The sequence below is a fragment of the Myotis lucifugus genome, unplaced genomic scaffold (assembly GCF_000147115.1).
Source record: "Myotis lucifugus unplaced genomic scaffold, Myoluc2.0 scaffold_532, whole genome shotgun sequence".
NCBI lineage: Eukaryota > Metazoa > Chordata > Mammalia > Chiroptera > Vespertilionidae > Myotis > Myotis lucifugus.
This window is the reverse complement of record NW_005871580.1, coordinates 424692-444964: the sequence shown is the minus strand read 5'-3', so window position 1 is coordinate 444964 and position 20273 is coordinate 424692. Positions and strand designations below refer to the sequence as shown.

The following is a 20273-nucleotide window of genomic DNA, read 5'->3' as shown; positions in this document are numbered from 1 at the left end:
ACATAGGTAAATTTTCAAAGTGACTTGTAAAAAATATCATTCATACTTTGTATAACATTCCCCCCCCCCTTTTAATATATTTTTATTTATTTCAGAAAGGAAAGAAGAGGGAGAGATAGAAACATCAATGAAAACCGATTGACTGGCTGCCTCCTGTAAGCCCCACACTGTGGATTGAGCCCACAACTTGGGCATGTGCCCTGACCGGGAATCAAACGCGTGACCTCCTGGTTCATAGGTCGATGCTCAATCACTGAGCCAAGTTCCTTTTTGGGGGGAAAAAGTGGAAATCAGCATTTGAAGGTATTTTTACTCCCTCCCTTCATGTGGTGAAATACCTGTGTTAGAATTTAAAAGTCTCCTATTATTATGGACCAGTCGCTTGTCCCTATGTACCAGTTTTATAGAGGAACACAAAAAGATAGTACAGAAGGCAGACTCAAACTAGTTTAAATTCTACTGAATGACACAGAGTGAGTTTTTCATTATAAATTCCTTGTTGTGGTAAAATATTCATAGTAAAAATCAATCAATGCTAATTTTTATTAAAATCAAAGCACCAGTTGGCTCTCTAAAATTAAACAAACAAACAAGGACTATTTCTCAGATGTCCTTCACAATAAGCAAAACCTCCATGGAGATAGAAATTGTGATCTGATTGGCTAGCATTATTCTCACTCAGAAACATGAGCCACCAGCATGTGAATTATGACTTAGTAAATTCACACCCAAAATGACGGGTGATATGTTTGTAAAAAGACTTCAACTATTAATTTACATGAGGTTATAAAATACTTAAAAAATATGTACATGATTATTTAAAAGGAGGTGCTCTATTTCTATAAGAAATTAGTTGAACTCATGGTCATGTCCATAATTTTAATGGCTAATCAGATCACTTGATTTCTCTCATTCATAACAAGTACAGATAAACAGAAAATGAGTATATCTTTAGTTTAAACCTGAAAACTTTTTGTTCATCACATGAAGCAACTTATTTTTGGGATTCACATTATTTGTAGATCAGGGCTCAGCAAAAGGAGGAGTTCCTTCTTTCATTGTCTAGTCTCTCCATGAAACCCAAATTCAAAAGTTTAAGCACTGTGGCATCATAGGACTTTAAAATGCAATTTCATAAACAGAGTAAAGGTCTGTCTACTACTCACCTTTTGGACTTTGGAGTGAAACTTTCTGAAAGCATTCTTAAGTTATGTTACAACTACACTATTATATTGTAGTAAAATGTGGAGCCTCTTCTTTAGTTTAGAAAAGAAAGTTAAAACTACCCAGGCAAGAGGACATTTCCTCTTAGCATTTTCCAATTTCCTATCCCTCCATTCAAAAAAGGTAGGCAGGTCCTGTTAATTCAAAGGACAAAATGATTGCATTGCCAGATGCTGATGGCAAATACATTTTGAATTTAATATGGTATATCTCAGTCCATTTATACATTTTGCCATGGCCATATAAGTCACTGACTGTGCACTTGGGTTCCCTTATTGCTGGAAAGATCAAATGATTGGCATCTGGGAAAGCTTTTGATGAGTTGGAATTGAGTAAATCCTAGCTCCCATATGCTTTACTTGTTCATAAGCCCCCATTACTGGTGTAATCATGTATTGAAGGTCTTTCAGCTATGATACTGGGCTCTTGTTTCCAAATCCAAAAGGATATCTCTGGAGTTTTTGGATCAGAGATAAACACTGCAGTGTTTTCCTGTTAGGCCAAGGTTGCTTGAATTGCACTAAACTTTTGGGAGGATGCTCAATAAATGAGCAGGGGGAGTATATAGTTAGGATATCTTACAGCTGTCTATTAGAATTTAAGGACTAATTAGCTGGGATCCACCTGAGTATATAGATCCTGTTAATAAGGTCACAGGAGTTTAATCATTAAGACCGTCACTTAAGAGTATTTGGAGAGAAAAACACTTTAAATACTGTTTTAAAAGATTAATATCGCACTGAATATAAGTTTTGAGTATGTTAGAAATTCTGGCTCGGATGCCTTTAGAAAATATTTATTTTATATATATTTTCTGTTTAGTGCTACTTCCCTTTGTGATCCTTCTCAAAAATTTATCTCTATTGTCCTGTTTCAACTCTGGAGACAAATATGGAATAACAAGCTGTCAGAAGAACAGTATTCAAAGATACCAACATTAAACTTACTACTAAAAGCTCAACAGCTGGTGTGCAATAAATGCTGGTGCAAAATAAGACAATTAAATGGTATATGTGCGATTATAAAAATTTGTTCAGTCTTTGGAGAATAAATGTCAAATGCATATTCAAAACAATATTATCACCACCACCATAATTAACTTGAACACAAATTTGAAAAGATGATTAAGACTTTTTAACCATTAATTCATAATTTACGCTATGGACAAGGCTTAAATCTACATAGAAAGTGAGACACTATTGCTAGTAAGTTATTTTCTCATATTTTATCTTTATCAATGTCTGAAAACCCAATCAATTAGCCACAGAATATTTTCAAATTGTCCATTTTAAGAAGCAATGCTACAATGATAAAATCAAGTCCTCTAGGTTTAATTCATGGAAGATGATACCTTCCAAAAAGTAACATTCTTTCAAGCCAGCCATATTTTTATTCCATCAGCCTAAAGAGAATAATGTCCTCCGGCAATTAGTGTTTTATAAATAAAGGTTTACTTTGGCAAACTAAAAGTAATTCATGTGTAAATATTTTGTCAAATGTTAAATTAGCAAGGGGCACTATCTTACTCTAGTTTCCTTCCTTGACACTGACCAATAAAGAATAAATGAATATCAGTTAAACTAGCTAGGTCTGGCCCATTAAGGAATATGCTTGCCCTCAGAAGGTATCTTTTGTATCTCTATTGGAAGGATACAAATGAAATTCAGAATTAAGTGAGATCAAAGAATCAATTTGACGGTCTGGCTCTTAAAAATAGGAAATGGATGCATCAGAAAATAATTAAAATTTCACTATAATTCTCTCCAATTTCCTGTTCCCAAATTCCGCAATACATTTTCATTTCAAATTATAAAGAGAGATGAAAATGACAAAAACGAGTCCCTTTCAGGGTTTTTTTTTTTTAAATCCTCACATCAAATACTGCACACAATTGTATTTCATATTTCAGGTGTTCCACTAAAAACCATACTGCAAACAATGAGTCTTTATATAAGGATCACCTGCACAGTTAAAACAAGCAACAAAACCACACATAGACATACAGTAAAACCAAATGTGTTCACTTACTTCCTCAGTGGAAGAAGTTCAATTAAGAAATGTACGAAAATGGCCTTGAAAATCTGCTATACCAAACATCTCTACAGACAAGAAAAAATAAATAAATAAAAAAACACTTGTTTTCCCATTTTTTCTTTAATACAATTGCCATCTTACATGACTATTAGGTGCCTTCTTAATAGTGTCTAATCTAATTTTTGTTGCACCAGTAGGCATCCTACGATAGAACTCTTATTACCATCCATGTTAATTCACTGTGGCCCAGCTATTCTTAAGGACAGTACACCTAACTCATGGTTGGGCCACAATTAATTAGTAGTGGTATTTTCTAAAAATGGATTAATGCACACATCCAGACCACATTAAAATTTCAACTTAGAATGCATACAAATTCTATTTCCTTTCTATAGCAGTTATCATTCCAGATTACAGTTTTGAAATCCAGAAAGTAGGAACAATGTCTTATTTTGTTGTTGGTGCTTCTTTCTTCTTTCTCTCTCCTTCCCTCCCTTTTTTACTTACTTTATTAATCAGAAGGTTAAAAAAATGGGTTAAGAAAATCAAAATCTAGTAAACATCAAAAAATTATAGGTCAGCGTTGTCACAAACTCTTCTTTGTAATGATGTTAAATTATTTACAAAATAATTTTTGAAAGCGAAAAACCAGCACATGCCAATGGTGCTGCTTATTTAAGCAACTGGCGATCCTCTACACTTTTGAGGCGTTTCTTCCGGGGCTGTACAAAGTCATCATCTGAGTCATCACTAAATTTATTATCTTCTGATTCATTCCTGAATTCAAGTTTAGGAAACCGTTTTTCTGGATAAAGGTTCTTTAGAAGTTCTTCAAAATAGCTTTCAAGCTTTATACCAGCACTGGCTACTTCTGAATCAGGCTGTTGGGTCAAAATAAAAATATAAATTATAAAACAGACACGAACATTTAGACAGCCAAAAGTAGTAAATTTCTCACATTTCTGTTCCCTTTTAACTTGAGATTAGGAATACCAGTGGATTATTTTGGAAAAATATTTATACAATGTCATTGATATAAAATAAATAATAGTCTGGGGCTAAACAAAGTGTAGAGAAGGTCACATAAAAGGTAAACAAAAGTCTTTGACACATCTGGCTTATTCTATAAGGGCATAGCAGTTGCAAGACCGGATTCCCAAACAAAAATAAAGATGCCATAATCACAGTATTATATAGCAGGTATTTTCAGAACATAAAATGTGGAACTTTGGAATGAGTAACCAATACATAGAACAAGACTCTAAGTCTAACAGATATTTGGATAAACTGACAGATGAGAAAATATTAAAATTAGAGCTATTTAGACCACATCTTTAATATTTCAAGATCAACATAAAAAAAACCCCACTAAAGTATGGAATTGCTATATTCTAAGAAATAAAGATAAGAATGACAAAAAATGCTTCTAGGTTAGATGAAAATATTTTTAAAATGTTTTCAGTTGTCAGCTATAATTTGCATTTCCACTCAACATATAATAAACATCCTATATAATAAAGAGTTAATACGCAAATGGTCATCACGCCCTCACGCCGTCACTGTAAAGGCTCAGACACTCAACACTGGGGAGAGAGGAATGGGGACCAGCCAGGCACAAATGAGCTTGAGAGAGAGGAATGGGGACCAGCCAGGCACAAATGAGCTCGTGAGAGATGAATGGGGACCAGCCAGGCTGCGGCCCAGGAGAGGGACAAGCCGCCCGCCCTGCGGTCCTGGGTGTGGGACAAACCGCACGCCCCACGGTCCCGAGCGCCAGCAGCTGGGGCTGCGGACCAGGAGAGGGACAAGCCACCCACCCCGCGGTCCTAGGCGCCAGCGGCTGCACCCACAGCCTGGGAGAGGGACAATCCACACGCCTCATATTCGCCGGGCTGGGTCCTGGGTGCCTGCAGCCAGTGAGAGGGAGGGAAGCCTGGGTCCTAGGTGCCTGCGACCAGCCAGAGGAGGGAATCCTGGGTCCCGGGTGTGGGGTGAGGCAGAGGCAGTTAGGGGCGGTCCGCCAGTAGGGGAGCAGTTAGGGACGATCAGGCAGGCAGGCAGAGGAGTTAGGGGCGATCAGGCAGGCAGGTAGGCGAGCAGTTAGGAGCCAGCAGTCCTGGATTTCGAGAGGCAGTCGGGCATCCCCCAAGGGGTCCCGGATTGGAGAGGGTGCACGCAGGGCTGCGGGCCCCGACCGTGCATGAATTTTGTGCACCAGGCCTCTAGTTGGAATATAAAGATGGAGAAAATCATTCTCTGACTCGAACATTTGGAAATTTATGCTAACATAAATAGATTATCTTAATATCCTTGTTTGCTAATAAGATGTTTGGTTTAACATTGCTTTCAATATTACTATTAGTCTCCCCTCCCTTCCACCTCACCTCATTGAATTCAGCACAGTTTTGAAAGATTAATCTAAAGTCAGCTACAAAATCCTCAGGCTTTGTATACATGTAATACTCTTCTTGTAGTCTTTTCTTGATAGTTGACAAGTCCATTGGATTTTTAATAATTTTGTAATAATCAGGCACCTTTCAAAATAAAAGAGATACTATAATGTAAATAACTAAATTCTACCTCATCCTAAATAAACTCTACAAGTAGTAGCATAAAATTCAGATTGTACTATTTTGTCATTGCTAAGAAAACCTATGCAACATGTGCCTACAGCCTTCCACACAATGGAAAATGTTTTGTATCACCTTTTTCAAAAAATTTCAAAAATTATTTATTGTTTTGTTTTGTTTTATTAATCCTCTCCCCAGGGTATTTTTTCCACTGATTCCCCCCCTTCCCCCCAAGAGAGTGGAAAGGAAAGGGAGAGACAGAGAGAAAAACATCTATGTGAGAAGGACACATCTATTGGTTGCATCCCATGCCCTGACCAGGGCCAGGGTTTGAGCCTGCAAGTGAGATACGTGCCTTTGACTGGAATTGAATCTGGGACCCTTTGGTGCATGGGCCCATGCTCTTATCACTGAGAAAACCAGCTAGGGCTTCACCAATTATTTTTTTAACTAGAGGCCCAGTGCACAAATTAGTGCACAGGTGGGGTTCCTTGACCTGGCCGGCAATGGGGGCTGATCAGGACTGTCTTGCCAAGTCCTGATTGGGGCCCATTGGGGCCGGCTGGCTGACAGGGGGGAGGGACCACACTGACCACCAGGGGGCAGCTTCTGCATTGTGCGTCTGCCCCCTGGTAGTCAGTGCGCATCATAGCGACTAGTTAACCAGTCATTTGGTCGACCGTCGTAACGGTCACTTAGGCTTTTATATATATAGATTTAAATAATCACCTTTCCCTCCTAAACCTCCTTCTCTATTCTCCTTCTTCATTATTAAACAAAAAGCAATTACTAGCCCTAGAGCAAGCATGTCAAACTCAAAGGCTAACACGGGCCAAATAAACAAGGTTTAAATTTATGTGGGCCACAAAAAACACAAAAGCTTCAATTTTCATAGAAACATAGGTTTATTTCGATAGAGACATGCTGAATACAAAGGGCTGAAATAAATGAGTGATCGTTAACATAAAATAGAACATTTTAATAAAAATTAATATTTTTTCTTGAACATTAACTTACCAGACATTGAATAACTGCACAAATTAATAAGCATAATGCAAATAAACCTATTTTTCTTGTTCTCCGAAAGCAAAATATTTCCTGTTGCACACACCAAACAAGTCAGTCCAAGACTAATGATGTGGCTGGCCATTGGCTGCTAAAATATTCGCTGCTAGTATTAGTGGAGAGAAATGGTACGCCTGCACGTAAGCCACGTAAGAGAAATGAATGCAACACAATTATAGTAATCAGTCATTAGTGAACATTGTAGTTCGTTATTAATAGTTATGTATAACAGGATATTGTAAAAATTAAGTTATGAAATTTTTATTAAAACATTTCTTTCATACTGTTATATTGGCTGGGCAGCAAAAATATTCACTGTAGGTTGCATGCAGACCACGGGCCGTGAGTTTGACACGCTTGCCCTAGAGCATCAGCCTTTGACACGCTTGCCCTAGAGCATCAGCCTGCAGACTAAAGGGTCCCGGATTCAATTCCAGTCAAGGGCCCATACCTCACTTGTAGGCTCAATCCCTGGCCCTGGTCAGGGTGTGTGGGGGAGGCAACCAATCAATGTGTCTCTCTTATATTGATGTTTCTCTTTCTCTCTCTCTCTCTCTCTCTCTCTCTCTCTCTCTCTCTCTCTCTCTCCCTCCCTCCCTCCCTCCCTCCCTCCCTTCCACTCTTTCTAAAAATCAAAGGAAAAATATCCTTGGGTGAGGATTAACAACAAAAAATAAAATAAAATAAACAGTATTTCTAAATCCACTATAATTAAAAAATAACACAAAAATGCAATGACTTGAAATGTTTTTGCTGCATGTGTTATAACAAATGGGGTTTGAACCCCAGCTCTGCTACTCAGTAGCATGCTCCTGGGTTAAGTTACTTACTTCACTGAACCTTATATATCAAATAGGGATAATCCTACCAACTTCACAGTTTTTGTGAAAAACTGGAATGAGGACCAGAAATCAGGATTTTAAAAAGATTCCCAGGTGATTCTAATGTGGAGCCAAGGTTGAGAACCACTGCATTAAAGTCTCATCGAACTTTCAATATGAACCTTTCTGAAGTCAATTTGTTAACACACATGCAATGCGCACACACGCTTTCTTCTATTGTTAAAGTCTACTTAATCTTTGAAGTATGGACATATACATCAAAATATGAACAGAGAATTTTGGGGATATTTATCTCAAATGGAAAGTTTTTTCCCCCAACAGTTAAGGAGATATACCTAAATCTCCTGAGAGGCAACTGATGGAAATCATTACAGAGAAAAGTAGGTAAAATGCATGAGATGAGGTGTAAGAATGTATGAGAAATGAATAGATGTTTTGGGCCAATTATATTAACATTAAAATGCATTTAAGATCAAAGGTTTCAGTATGTATCAATAAGCTTTAAGACTCGATTAGATATAAGAAACTAACTACTGAAAAATGGTACAGAAACTAGATGATCATAAATCAAGTTGCAGAAAAAATCACTCTATGGTGTAAAAATGGCAAAATGACATTAATACTTACAGTTAGAGGAACTGGATCTTGAAAAGCCAGGCTCATTTCATGGCAATATAGAAATAAAAGTAGGCGTTCACACTTCTAAGCAAAAAATAAAATGAGGTCACAGCTTATTTTTTGTAACAATGTCATATATATCAAAGTACCAGAATAAAAATTAAAACCAGATGAATATAAGAAAAGTATTGATACTTATACTTTTTATCTCCTTCCCATTTATTGAACTGTACTGTTTGATAGCTTGGGGTTTATGTGATATATGAGAGCAGTCCTTTGTAATGAATTATAGGAACAAACACATTATCACTAGAAACCCATTTGAAGTTCTTAAAAATAAATTTCCACTTATTTCTCCAATTTGTATTAAATTATTAGTAGACAATAAAAGAAGAGATCTAAAGGTGGAGCCCTTTCCTGGTGTGTACAATCCTAAAGCTCTCAGACAGATGGTGCTATCATGCACTCTGCTACTTCTCTGCTTATGTGGGCTTATACAAATGCTGAAGCACTATAGTGCGTGTTTGGCGCCCCTCTTGCATGACAACTTTCATACTCTTTGTTCTACTTAATAACTGAGCAAAGGAGCTTCTTTAATAATACAGAAGTGTTGATTTAGTAGGTTTAAATGTTAATTACAGTTAAATATTTTAGCTGGCTTTAAGGTATAAACCTACTACCACTGGGTGAAAGAATGGAAATAGAAAAACAAATTCTATTTCTCAACCAATTCTGAGGAAGAAAACCTATCTACAGTAGAAATAAAACAAAAAAAATTTACTAAAGGTAGACCAACTTTAAGAGTGCAGGCCACATAAAGGACACATATTCTACCTTGTTCAAGTACAGTTTCTAGAAAATGTATATGTAGTACTATGATTTTTTTCAACTAAAAAAGTTAGTCTGCCTCTAAGTATATTACTTAAAATCCCTATACTTTTGTGGAAATAAATACTAAAGAAAAAAGAAGTTAATGTGAAAAGCACACCTGCATTACAATAATGCATTTAACCAAAAAAAAACAAAACAAAACTGTGTAACAGTCTAGGTTGGAAATGCTCAAAAACTTACCCTTCTATCTATTGGTGTTAATTTACCAAGACTTTCAGTTTTCTTTTTTTCTGAGTTGTGACTGGGAGCATCACAATCATATTCAACTTCTGGTTTGGATAAGTCTCGGCAGAAAGTGCAAATCCACTCTCCACTGTTGGGGGATAAAGTATTTGAATTATAATGCATTGTTTTGCTCTTCACCATATCTCTTTTCTACCTCCTCCATGCCATATATGATACAGAATTACTTATTTGGCATGAATTTCAATCACTGAAGAATTACTGTATATCTACTAAGCACTCAGCTCCATCCTGAGAGCTGAACAATTATAATAATACAATGCAAGAGCCTCAGTGGTATAAATATTAGTCTAGCTAAGGAGGTAAGAAATACATATACAAAATAAACACTTAAATAAACAGACACATTAGTCTATGGCTGATGTGATGCGTAACTCATATTTTTACCACAAATAATTCAAGACAAAAAACCTTCTTGGTACTATTCTTGCAACTTTGTTTGAAATTAAATTTTAAATAGTATAGCCTTTGAGGAACTGAGAGATTAACTCAATGCTCTTCTTCATCATCATCTCAAAGGGTCTGTGAGACTGAGATATTTATAAATGTCAGTGCCTGCCAAATAAGATGCCATTGTGGCAGTTGTGCATAAGGACCATTGTTCTTTATGGCAACCCCATGTAATAAAGTTTTTTTCTTTTCATAACACTAGGTTTTTGAGAGAAGCACAAGGAATTAGAGGCAGGGTATGGGAAGGAAACCCTATGTTGTAGGTTTTGAAGTATGCATTTGTGTCAAGTGGACTTTTATTTTTAAGGTTTTACAATGGTTTTAGGTTATAATAATTGTCACCCTTTTCTTTGCCCCTGGTCTGTTATATCCCATTTCTGGGTTCTTGTTTTCCTCTTTTTTGGATTACTCCATATTTGATGAATCATATTGTAAAATAGCTTTCTGAGATGAGTATATGGAAATTAAATTTTTTTCAATCTTGCACGCAAGTCTAAAAATGTTTATTTAGCCCTAACTAGTTTGGCTCAGTGGATAGAGTACTGGCCCATTATTATTGACCAGTAGCCCTGCGCACGAATCCGTGCACCAGTAGGTCGCTGCTGCCCTTCTGTAGCTCCCCCCGCACCCCCTCATAGCTTGTTGCCCTGCCCTCTCCTGTAGCTCTCCGCCTCCTGCTTGCTTGCTGCCCTGCCCCGTCTTGTAGCTCTCTGCCACCCACTTGTAGACAGTAGGTCGCTGCTGACCTCCTGTAGCTCCCCTGCGCCCTCCCCCCACCCTCTTATAGCTTGCTGTCCTGCCCCCTCCTGTAGCTCTCCACAGCCGCTAGTACCTTACTGGCCCACCCTCCTGCTGATCTGTGATCTGGTCATGATGTGCTTGGTCATTAAGCCTCAGGGCATAACGGCTAATTAACATATTCCTCTCATTATACAGGACTAGAGGCCCGGTGCACAAAATTCGTGCACAGGTACAGTCCCTAGGCCTGGCCCGTGATCAGCGCCATCTTCCCTGGCTGCCGGCAGCTGGCCCTGCCTCCCGCCGCCACCCACCCCCGGTTCCCCATTCAACATTGGAAGATCAGAACCTGCTGGCCAGGGGGAGAGACCGAGAGGTGGTCAGTGCACCTCATAGCGACTGGTCAAGCGATCATTCTGCTGTTCAGTCAATTTGCATATTACATACATATACATATACATATACATACATACATATATATATATACATATATATGAGTCCTGATGCATGAAATTTGTGCAAGAGTTGGCCTTCCTTCCCCTGGCTGCTGGCACCAGCCTCCCTCTGGCACCCGGGACTCGGGCTTCCCTCACAGCCCCAGCTTCCTCCAGGAGGATGTCCAGTCTAATTTAACATATTATGCTTTTATTATTATATAGACAGATGTGCTCCAATCCTTCCACTTCCAGGGAAAGGGGCAAAGGAGGGTTGCTAAAAGTGATAAGGGAGGCAGCAGGGTGAACTTTTTTTTTGGGGGGGGGGGGGGGGGTAGAGTTTCCTCCTGATGAGGGGCTTCAAAGGACAGGGGCCTACTTCTGCTAACCTCTGTCTCTAGAGACACAATTTCTGATTGGCATTTGGCAGGACAGAGCAGTTGCAGGTACTGGACTGGGAGTGCCTTTCTGCATGCAGCTCCCTGGAGAGTCTCTTCTGGCCAAGGAAAGCTTTGTTCTAACCATTTCTCCTGGAGCCAGTACTACTGGGTGGTCTGGGGCAGAATGGAGGTGGGGCAGGGCAGGAAGAAGTATGGGGTAGAAGACTGGGGGTGGGGAAGGAAGAGGGTGAAATCTGTGTGTGTGTGGGGGAGGGGGGCGGGGGGAGGAGGGGTGATGCAGAGGGAGAGTTGGGGTCAGCATAGGAAAGTTTGGAGATACTGGGGGAGTAAGAGGGACCAGCAGATGCCAGAACAAGGGAAAGGGTCTATGGAATCAGGTGGAGGTCCGCGAGGCTGAGTACAAACTAAGTCTTTCCCCAGACCCTGCCATCCCAGATGGCTAGTGGGAGGGGTCCATAGTGAGGCGCTGAGCACCCTACACTTTGTGTCTGAGGCTCCAGAACATGTGGCCAACACGCCTCACCCCTGCCACCCCCACCAAAGTGCTGCCATTTGGAATGCATTTGCAGACACAGGGATTGTTTTTAAGTTAATGGTTTTTAATTCACTCCGTTTCCCACTTGTTTTTTATTGAAAAGGCGGATTCTGCTGGTGTGTGTTCCTTTGCGGGGGTGGCAGGGGTGTTCTTCACAGGCAGAGATCCGATGAGAGACAGAGACAAGAGGCCCAGCAAGACACGGGGAATGAGTAAACAGGATCAGAGAGCAAGGAACAGCGAAGAGAGATGCACAGGGCGAGACAGACAGACACAGAGAACCCAGGAAGGCTAAAGGAGGGACTCAGCCCTAAGAGCAGAACGAGTGTGCTGAGAAATCCTGCTTCAGGAAGGCTGATCCCTCCACCTTCAACTAAGGCCCCTGGGGCTGAGCTTGCTCTCCTCTGTGCTCTGTTTCCATTTAGTGTAGACATGGCTGAACGGGCCTCAGGAAAGGGCTGGAAGGATGTGGCGAGCAAGGACTGAGTACGCAGGACCAGGGTTGCCGAGGGCTAGGGATCCGAGACCAGACTGAGAGAGGAGGACCTGGAGGCATTCCCTCCCAGGTCTCTGCACACCTTATGTTTTTGAGCAAAGCCCGAATCCCAAATCCTGTGCTGCGGCTCTGGAGAGTGGCGGCCCTGGCCTGCTGTGCCGCCTAAGGCAAGTTCCCTAACTTCTCTGAGCCCTGGCTATGCCACCTGCAGGAGAGGAGCGCTGGTGGCTGAGGTTTGAAATGGCTTGGGAGGCAAGGAGATAAGAGCACAGGTTTAGGACACCTTGGTTTGGCAGTTACATCCGAAATCCCAGGGATTTTTGGCCTTGGCCGCTGCCCTGGGCTCACGTTTATGTAGGACTTGCACAAATGGGAGAGCTGGGCGCTAGTACCTTCCTTCCTTCACAGCTGAGAACCAGTTCAATCTCTCCCCCCCCGCCACCCCTCCTCTCCTCAGTGCCTGGTACTCGCGAACCTTCCCAGCGGCCAGTGTAGACACACGACCAAGGACACACAAAGATATCCCCAATCCAGCAGGTGGTGGCTCTGTAGACAGTTGGGCAAACACAGACACATGACACTGGGTGCTGTAGACAGGGAATAGAGAGCTCCCTGGCCCAATGAGAGGGCTCATTAGGCGGAGCAGTGGCTCTATGAGCGAGTTCACCCCGGGTGCAGCTTCCAGGCCCGGAGTAGGCGAACTGAAAGCCCAAGATAATTAGAGCTAATTACATGTGTGCAAACAGCCAAAACAGAGGCCGTGGGCCAGTCACTCCTCCCCTGCCTGCCCCCTGCAATCCCACCCCAGCAAAGGGGTTTTGCTGGCACAGCTGGGGCTGAGCGCCTGGGGAAGGGCGCACAGGTGGAGAGCCCCTGGGGCCCAGGGGTTCGGGTGAGCCCTCCACCTCCAGAGTGCCCCGCCCCCACGATTACACACTCCAGCGCATGCTGCGGCCCCAGAATGGCAGGTCGCGACTGGGTTAGGAATTGGACCAGAACTTGGTCCAAGCACTTACTGGCCTTGTGCTGAGCGGGCCCTGGTGGCATGGGCCCCAGCATTTGGGTCTTTAGGTTTCTATTATCTTGGCCTCCTGAGCATTCCGTCTCTGCGAAGATTCGAAACGGGGCTCTCCTTGTATCCTGCCACAGGGGTGCCTGTCTGGAGCTGAGGCCGCAGGATGAGGAAGGGACAAAGTCTGGTGCTTGGCTTTTGGTGATCAGTTTCTCTCTGCCTGGATGTGCCACAGGACCCCAAAAGAGTGACTCCTCTGAGCTTTCATTTGCATGTCTATACCATGCATGCCTCCTCTGAGCGGGCCTAAGCCGCAATCGCACATCCTTAATGCTGCCGAGAAGACGGGAAAGCCTCCTGCCACCACCACTGCGCTTGCAGCTGTCAGCCCAGCTTGTGGCTGAGCGGAGCTCCCCCAGTGGGAGCACACTGACCACCAGGGGCAGCTCCTGCATTGAGCGTCTGTCCCCTGGTGGTCAGTGCACGTCATAGCGAGCAGTCGTTCCCAGTCATTCTGCCATTAGGGTCAATTTGCATATTACCCTTTTATTATGGTGCACGGGTGGGGGCCCACCAGCCTGCCCTGATGGGGGCCCCCGATCGGGGTGGGGGTCCCCGCTGGGGGACGGGGCCAGCGGGGCGAGGGGCTGAGGTCATTCTGGTCGTTCCGCTGTTTTGGTCACTGGGCTTTTATTATATAGGATAGTGAAAGAATGTGGAAAAGGAAAGCAAGTACTATCTTACCTTGGAAAATTTGCCAATGTGGGCACATGACAAGAAAGATGAAATACTTTGGGACACTTCTCACAGCACAGGAGTTCCCCTCCATTCTGACAAACTGCACACCAGTCCTCATTGGGGTCATCTTCTTTCCTTGTCTCTCCAACATGAAGAGGTGACTTTTGGGAGGCATCCAGCCACGAAGACTTTCCATTTGAGGAATTTTCCTGGTGAAGTCCAGGTTGATCTCCTGTGCTATCAGGGGCATCTGACCTGAGCACAGACTCCTCAGAAGCAGAGGTCTGACTACTATTTAAGAGCAGGGAGGTCAATATGCTTCTTGGATAGTTGGTCTGCAATGGAAGGAGGTAAGAGTATATGTATTCTTAAAACTGGCATTCTTAATTAGCACTATTGTAATTTTAGACCAAAGACTGCTCTCTCATGGGCACCTGGTAACTTCAAAGGAGTCTATGAACATGCATGAGAAAAAAGAATTATCTTTACTGCTAAATGTATTAGAATCTCTAGTAGTAAAGAAGACATGGGCCTCTACTGGAAAACATCATCAAAATAGAATATTAGTACTTAGGGAGTGTGGACAATAAAGAAAAATTATATGAATTTGCTGATGAGTTCAGAAATGGGAGAATGGATGGGTAGTGTAGAAGTCAACCATAGGAAACATAAGTACATTTTAGTGGACCTGTTCATTTAAATTATACCTAGACATAAAACATACCTAGTATAGATTTTTAAAAAATCATTCATAGAGTTATTAGTAACTTTAAGATAAATAAAAATTTTATGTTGGAGCCTAGGATGATGAAAATGTCAAATCACTAAGTCATTTTCACAATCTCCAATAGTGTTATAAAATGCTCCTCAATGTTGTCAAAACATTTTCCTACCCTTACATACATTCCTATGGAGTCCTCTGTCCTGTTACAGAGTATAGTGAAGGAGCTGCTGTACTGGGGACTACCCTTTTCTTTGCCCCTGGTCTGTGTTATATCCCATTTCTGGGCTCTTGTTTTTCTTTTTCTTGGTCTACTCCATATTTGATGAATCACACTGTAAAATAGCTTCCTGAGAATGAGTACATGGAAATTAAATTTTTTTCAATCTTCATGCATGTCTAAAAATGTTTATTTAGCCCTAGCTAGTTTGGCTCAGTGGATAGAGTGTTGGCCCATGGACTGAAGGGTCCCATGTTGGATTCAAGTCAAGAGCACATACCTTGGTTGTAGGCTCAACCCCTGACTCTGGTCGAGGTGCGTGTGGGAGGCAACCAATCAATGTGTCTCTCTCACACTGATGTTTTTCGCTGTCTCTCCTCTTCCCTTACACTCTCTCAAAAAAATCAATTGAAAAATATCCTCAGGTGAAGATTAACAAAAACAAACAAACAAAAAGTTTAATTTTTACCTATGATTGATCAGTTTTTTCACTAACGTTCTGGTACTTATTAGGCCCTTTCAGTTCAGATGTCCGTGCCTTTCAGTTACACTAAGTTTCATTATATTATTTGAAGTCATTGATATAATTAAAAAATATATACATATATAATATAGAATATATATGTATATATTTTTTAAATATATTTTATTGATATTTTACAGAGAGGAAGGGAGACGGATAGAGAGTTAGAAACATCGATGAGAGAAACATCAATCAGCTGCCTCCTGCATACCCCCTACTGGCAATGTGCCCGAAACCAAGGTACATGCCCTTGACCGGAATTGAACCTGGGACCCTTCAGTCCGCAGGCTGACGCTCTATCCACTGAGCCAAACCAGTTAGGGAAAAATATATATACTTTTTATTGACTTCACAGAGGAAGGGAGAGGGAGGGGTAGAAACATTAATGATGAGAGACAATCATCAATCAGCTGCCTCTTGCACGCCCCACACTGAGGATCAAGTCTGCAAACTGGGCATGTACCCTGACCAGGAATCAAACTGTGACCTCCTGGTTCATAGGTCGACACTCAATGACTGAGTCACTTCCAGTTGGGAGATATAATTACATTTTGAGGCCTAGTTTCTTCATCTGATTCTTGTTTCACTATCACAACAGGAAAATCATAATTTTCCGGCGGTCCACCATTTTCTTGTTTTATTCGGATTGGCTCCAACATGACCACTGGGACTTTGTGTGTAGAGTCAGCTCCTGCTGGTTTGCTAGAAGAGCCAGAGCTATAAGTGTAAGAAAGAAAGAAATAACCATCTAAGAATGTTACCTTAAGTATCTCCAAATAAAGTATAACTGCTTTGAGAATAATGACCTATCTTCACAGCAATGGTAGCTACTATATCAGCAATAAATGATACATAACTTAAATGCACCTGCTATGTACGAAAGTTTCACTTACGAATAAAAAAATGTTCTACATATTAACTTATCTAAATAGTTATGTTACATCTGAAAAGATACTTAAATAAATTTAAATAATACCACAATTAAAAGACAACTGCCTTCAATATTCTGAAGCTCTAAAATTGGGCAGCCAGATTTAGTTCTTAAAGCTAACATCTTTTTTTAGGCTTTTCCATTTCTTTCTCTAATCAGTGAAAAAGAGAACTCTAGGCTCATATTAATGATTTATTATTATGAAGTGTGAAGATAATGAGGGACATAATTTATTGATGTTCTGCTATTTAAAAAATGTAGTGGGGAAAAAAGCTTTTACAGATAGCCACTATGTTTTCATGGAATTGAATCTAAACTTTCTCTTTTCAGAGAATGCTCTTTCCATGTGATGAGCAAAGCAGTAAGTTAAAATAGAATTTCAACAAATGTAAACTTATTTTTAAAGCAAAATCATTTGGTCATTAGAAAATTCAGAAAACAATGAAGTTAGTATAAAATTATTTTTTCTTTTGCCTAAGTTTGTATTTGGGTGTATTCTCATATAGTACAGTGTGTCATATCCCACGTTTTTATTTTTTCCTTGCTATTATGATAAAATCATAACATTTTATTTTCAACATACATACAAAGATATTTGTATCTTTAAAGTTAAAATTATAATGTATTTAATCCATTATGTTAGTTTATTAAATTAATGTAATATATAATAATTATTAAATTATTTTAATTTAAAAGTAAAAAATAAAAAAAGTTGTTCAAAATGTATTGACTACCCAAAGTGTGTTGAGCACTGGGGCAAAATAAATATAATTAGAGATTTTCTATCTGGAGAATAAGGTTAAGTTAGCTTACCTTCCTCGACTCCCAACGCTCGAGGCACTAGGTGAACGTATTGGCGGGTGTACACTAGTCATAGTAACAGGTCCTGAAGAGAAGGGAATCATACACATTCATAAAATGAATAATTATGTACTTAATCCCAATTGAATGTGCTCACTTAGTACTACACTGAAACTGGAACACATAAAGTATATAAAACAGTAAGTAGTTGCTAAACTCCTTGCACACGAATTGAAATTGAAAAGGTACAGAGGCTTAACCTTTGATTTCTACTTTGAAAGTACTGTATACTATACTAATTTTAAATTGTGCCAAACCCTTTTAAATCATCCAACAAAAAGGGGGAAGATTGTGAGGTTTTTTAAAATTACAAATTGAGAAAAAACTGGAAAAACAAAATCAAAAGGAGCCCACTTTACCTGCAAGACCTGGAGATGGCACTGATGAATTTGGTGACTGGACAGTCCTGTTTGAGGGTGGTCTTGGCTGGCCATGATCTATACTAGTATCCTTCCTCACAATATTGTCCAGCATAATAGTACTTGAACAGTCAATCTTATAAAAAAAGAAAATTATTTCATGGTATCCATGGTTTGCAAGTTAAAAACCACTTTAAATGAATAAGAAAACTTTAATAGTTTAATTATCACCAAATACTAAAACATGAAAAATTGTATTTGAGAAGTTCTGATGCATATCTTCCCCATAACAATCTTTAAAAAAACTTGCACTTATTGCTGGTTCGATTCCTGGTCAGGGCACATGCCCAAGTTGGGGCCGCGATCCCAGTAAGGGTGTGCAGGAGGCAGATGATCAATGATTCTCTCTCATCACCTTTGTTTCTCCCTTTGTTTCTCCCCCTCTCTCTAAAAAAAATAAATAAATAAATAAATAAAAATCAATAAAAACATTAAAAAACAACAACAAAAACTTGGCACTCTTCTTTTTTGTTAATCCTCACCGAGGATATTTTCCCATTGATTTTTAGAGAGAGTGGAAGGTAGGGGGAGAGACAGAGAAAAACATCGATGTGAGAGAAGCCCATTGATTGGTTGCCTCCAGCTTGCATCAGGGCCGGGGATGAAACCTACAACTGAAGTCCGTGCCCTTGACCAGAAATCGAACCCGAGACCTTTTGGTCCAAGGGCCGATGCTCTAACCATAGAGCAACAGGCCAGGGCTTTCACTCTGCTTAAACGTTACATGTTAGTAAATACACTGAACAACATTTGCAGAACACTAACGTCAGCCAAGCACACTATTACCATTTGGTAGGAAAAATATACACTGTTTCAGAAATCATGAGCCAAGAGGAAGAAGTACTGTATGTCATTCACACCCTTAAAAATTAAAGCAAAAACATTTTTAATACTTAATTTAACAATAACAAAATGTAGCCAATTAAAAAAAAGCCTGGTGAGAAAAGTAGCAAAATTTCACATTTTTGCATATTTCTTTAGCATCTTGTTTAATAACAGCTAACGGGATTCTTATATCTGCTTATGTACTAAATCTCTTTTGATGAGTGATTTTGATTGAAGAATATGAAGAAAAATCAGGCCTTACACAAGGAAACCTTATGGAACCTCTGAAAGGGTTGTAGAGACACCTGTGTCCCTGGCCCATACTTTGAGAACCGAGGCTTTGGTATGCACCAGAAAGCTGAAGCAACATTTCCAGAACACTAACGTCACCTAAGCACACTATTACCGTTTGGTAGGAAAAAAATGATCCCTGATAGATTCTTGCTTTAATAAAATAGGTATACAAATAACACGTTTCATAATTGATTACCAGGCTAAAATACTGATAAATTTCTATCAAATAAGACTTTAATGCTTTAAATGCAAATATTTTTCAGGCTTCTATATACCATTTATTTCCAAGGATGTCTTTGTGATTTAAATCCAGTTCAATTTTCTAATACAGTTGCAACCTTTCTCAACCAGGATTCTACGAAAGAACTAAGTCCTGTAGTCCTAAGGCACAGACTGTATAAAACAAATTTACTTCTTGCCTCTGCATTTAGAATGGTACTAGTTATGAACCATCCTGAGGAGGACTGAGAAAACAGACTCTCAAAGCAGTTTCTTGTTCTGTGGTTTAGATGAGGAATCTCAGTTGAGAAAGGCTACTGAATACAGTCACCTCTATCTGAGGACTGCAGAGAAAAGAGCAGAAGGATAATGTTAATATTTGTAGGTCATCTTTCAGTTGGGGGAGCAGGGAAGTACCAAGGTCATTTATGTTTAATATTTTTTTTTGGCAATACCTTAGTCAGTACTTTTTAGAGAGTGCAAAGAGCATTGAACTGATTGGGTTTGAAAGATCTTAATTTAAGAAAAGTTATTTACAACTGTGGAGTAATCCTAAAAGCTAAAATAAAATTATCAGAATGAGACAAAAAGTTTTCCTATATATTACCTATGTTTGAAAAATACATGTACTCTACCATTTAAAGTATATACAATTATTTAAAAAAATGAAATAACTTTGTTAAGGTTAATGATGTCACTATTGGGAAATGTTAGTTGACCTCAGTAACTTAAACTAAATAATAAAAATTTTAAAATTCTTTCACAATCTTACAAGATATTAAAAGTTTTTAATATTTGTGTGCATGATTACCTAATCTTGTAGGATAACAAAATACAAAACAAATATCAACTTATGTATGGAGATCAGTCTACAAAATATGTTCTGCCTTTTGAAAGATTTTTAAAAAGTCATACTAACAGCCGAGACCGGTTTGGCTCAGTGGATAGAGCGTCGGCCTGCGGACCGAA

The 20273-nt window shown here is 39.9% G+C and overlaps 1 protein-coding gene across 1 annotated transcript in view; it reads right to left on the bottom strand.

Annotated features, from left to right (window-relative positions):
- Positions 1 to 3841: 3841 nt before the first annotated feature.
- The window catches only part of TRIM24 (tripartite motif containing 24), a 74506-nt gene continuing 58074 nt past the window's right edge, over positions 3842 to 20273 (bottom strand). Inside the window, exons 12-19 of the mRNA XM_023745307.1 lie at positions 17907 to 18042; positions 17500 to 17572; positions 16304 to 16472; positions 14298 to 14626; positions 9425 to 9557; positions 8363 to 8437; positions 5643 to 5792; positions 3842 to 4139 (exon numbers count right to left, since the gene is read on the bottom strand). Coding sequence (XP_023601075.1) covers positions 3930 to 4139; positions 5643 to 5792; positions 8363 to 8437; positions 9425 to 9557; positions 14298 to 14626; positions 16304 to 16472; positions 17500 to 17572; positions 17907 to 18042 — 1275 coding nt within the window. The 3' untranslated portion in view covers positions 3842 to 3929. The remainder of the gene's footprint in view (positions 4140 to 5642; positions 5793 to 8362; positions 8438 to 9424; positions 9558 to 14297; positions 14627 to 16303; positions 16473 to 17499; positions 17573 to 17906; positions 18043 to 20273) is intronic.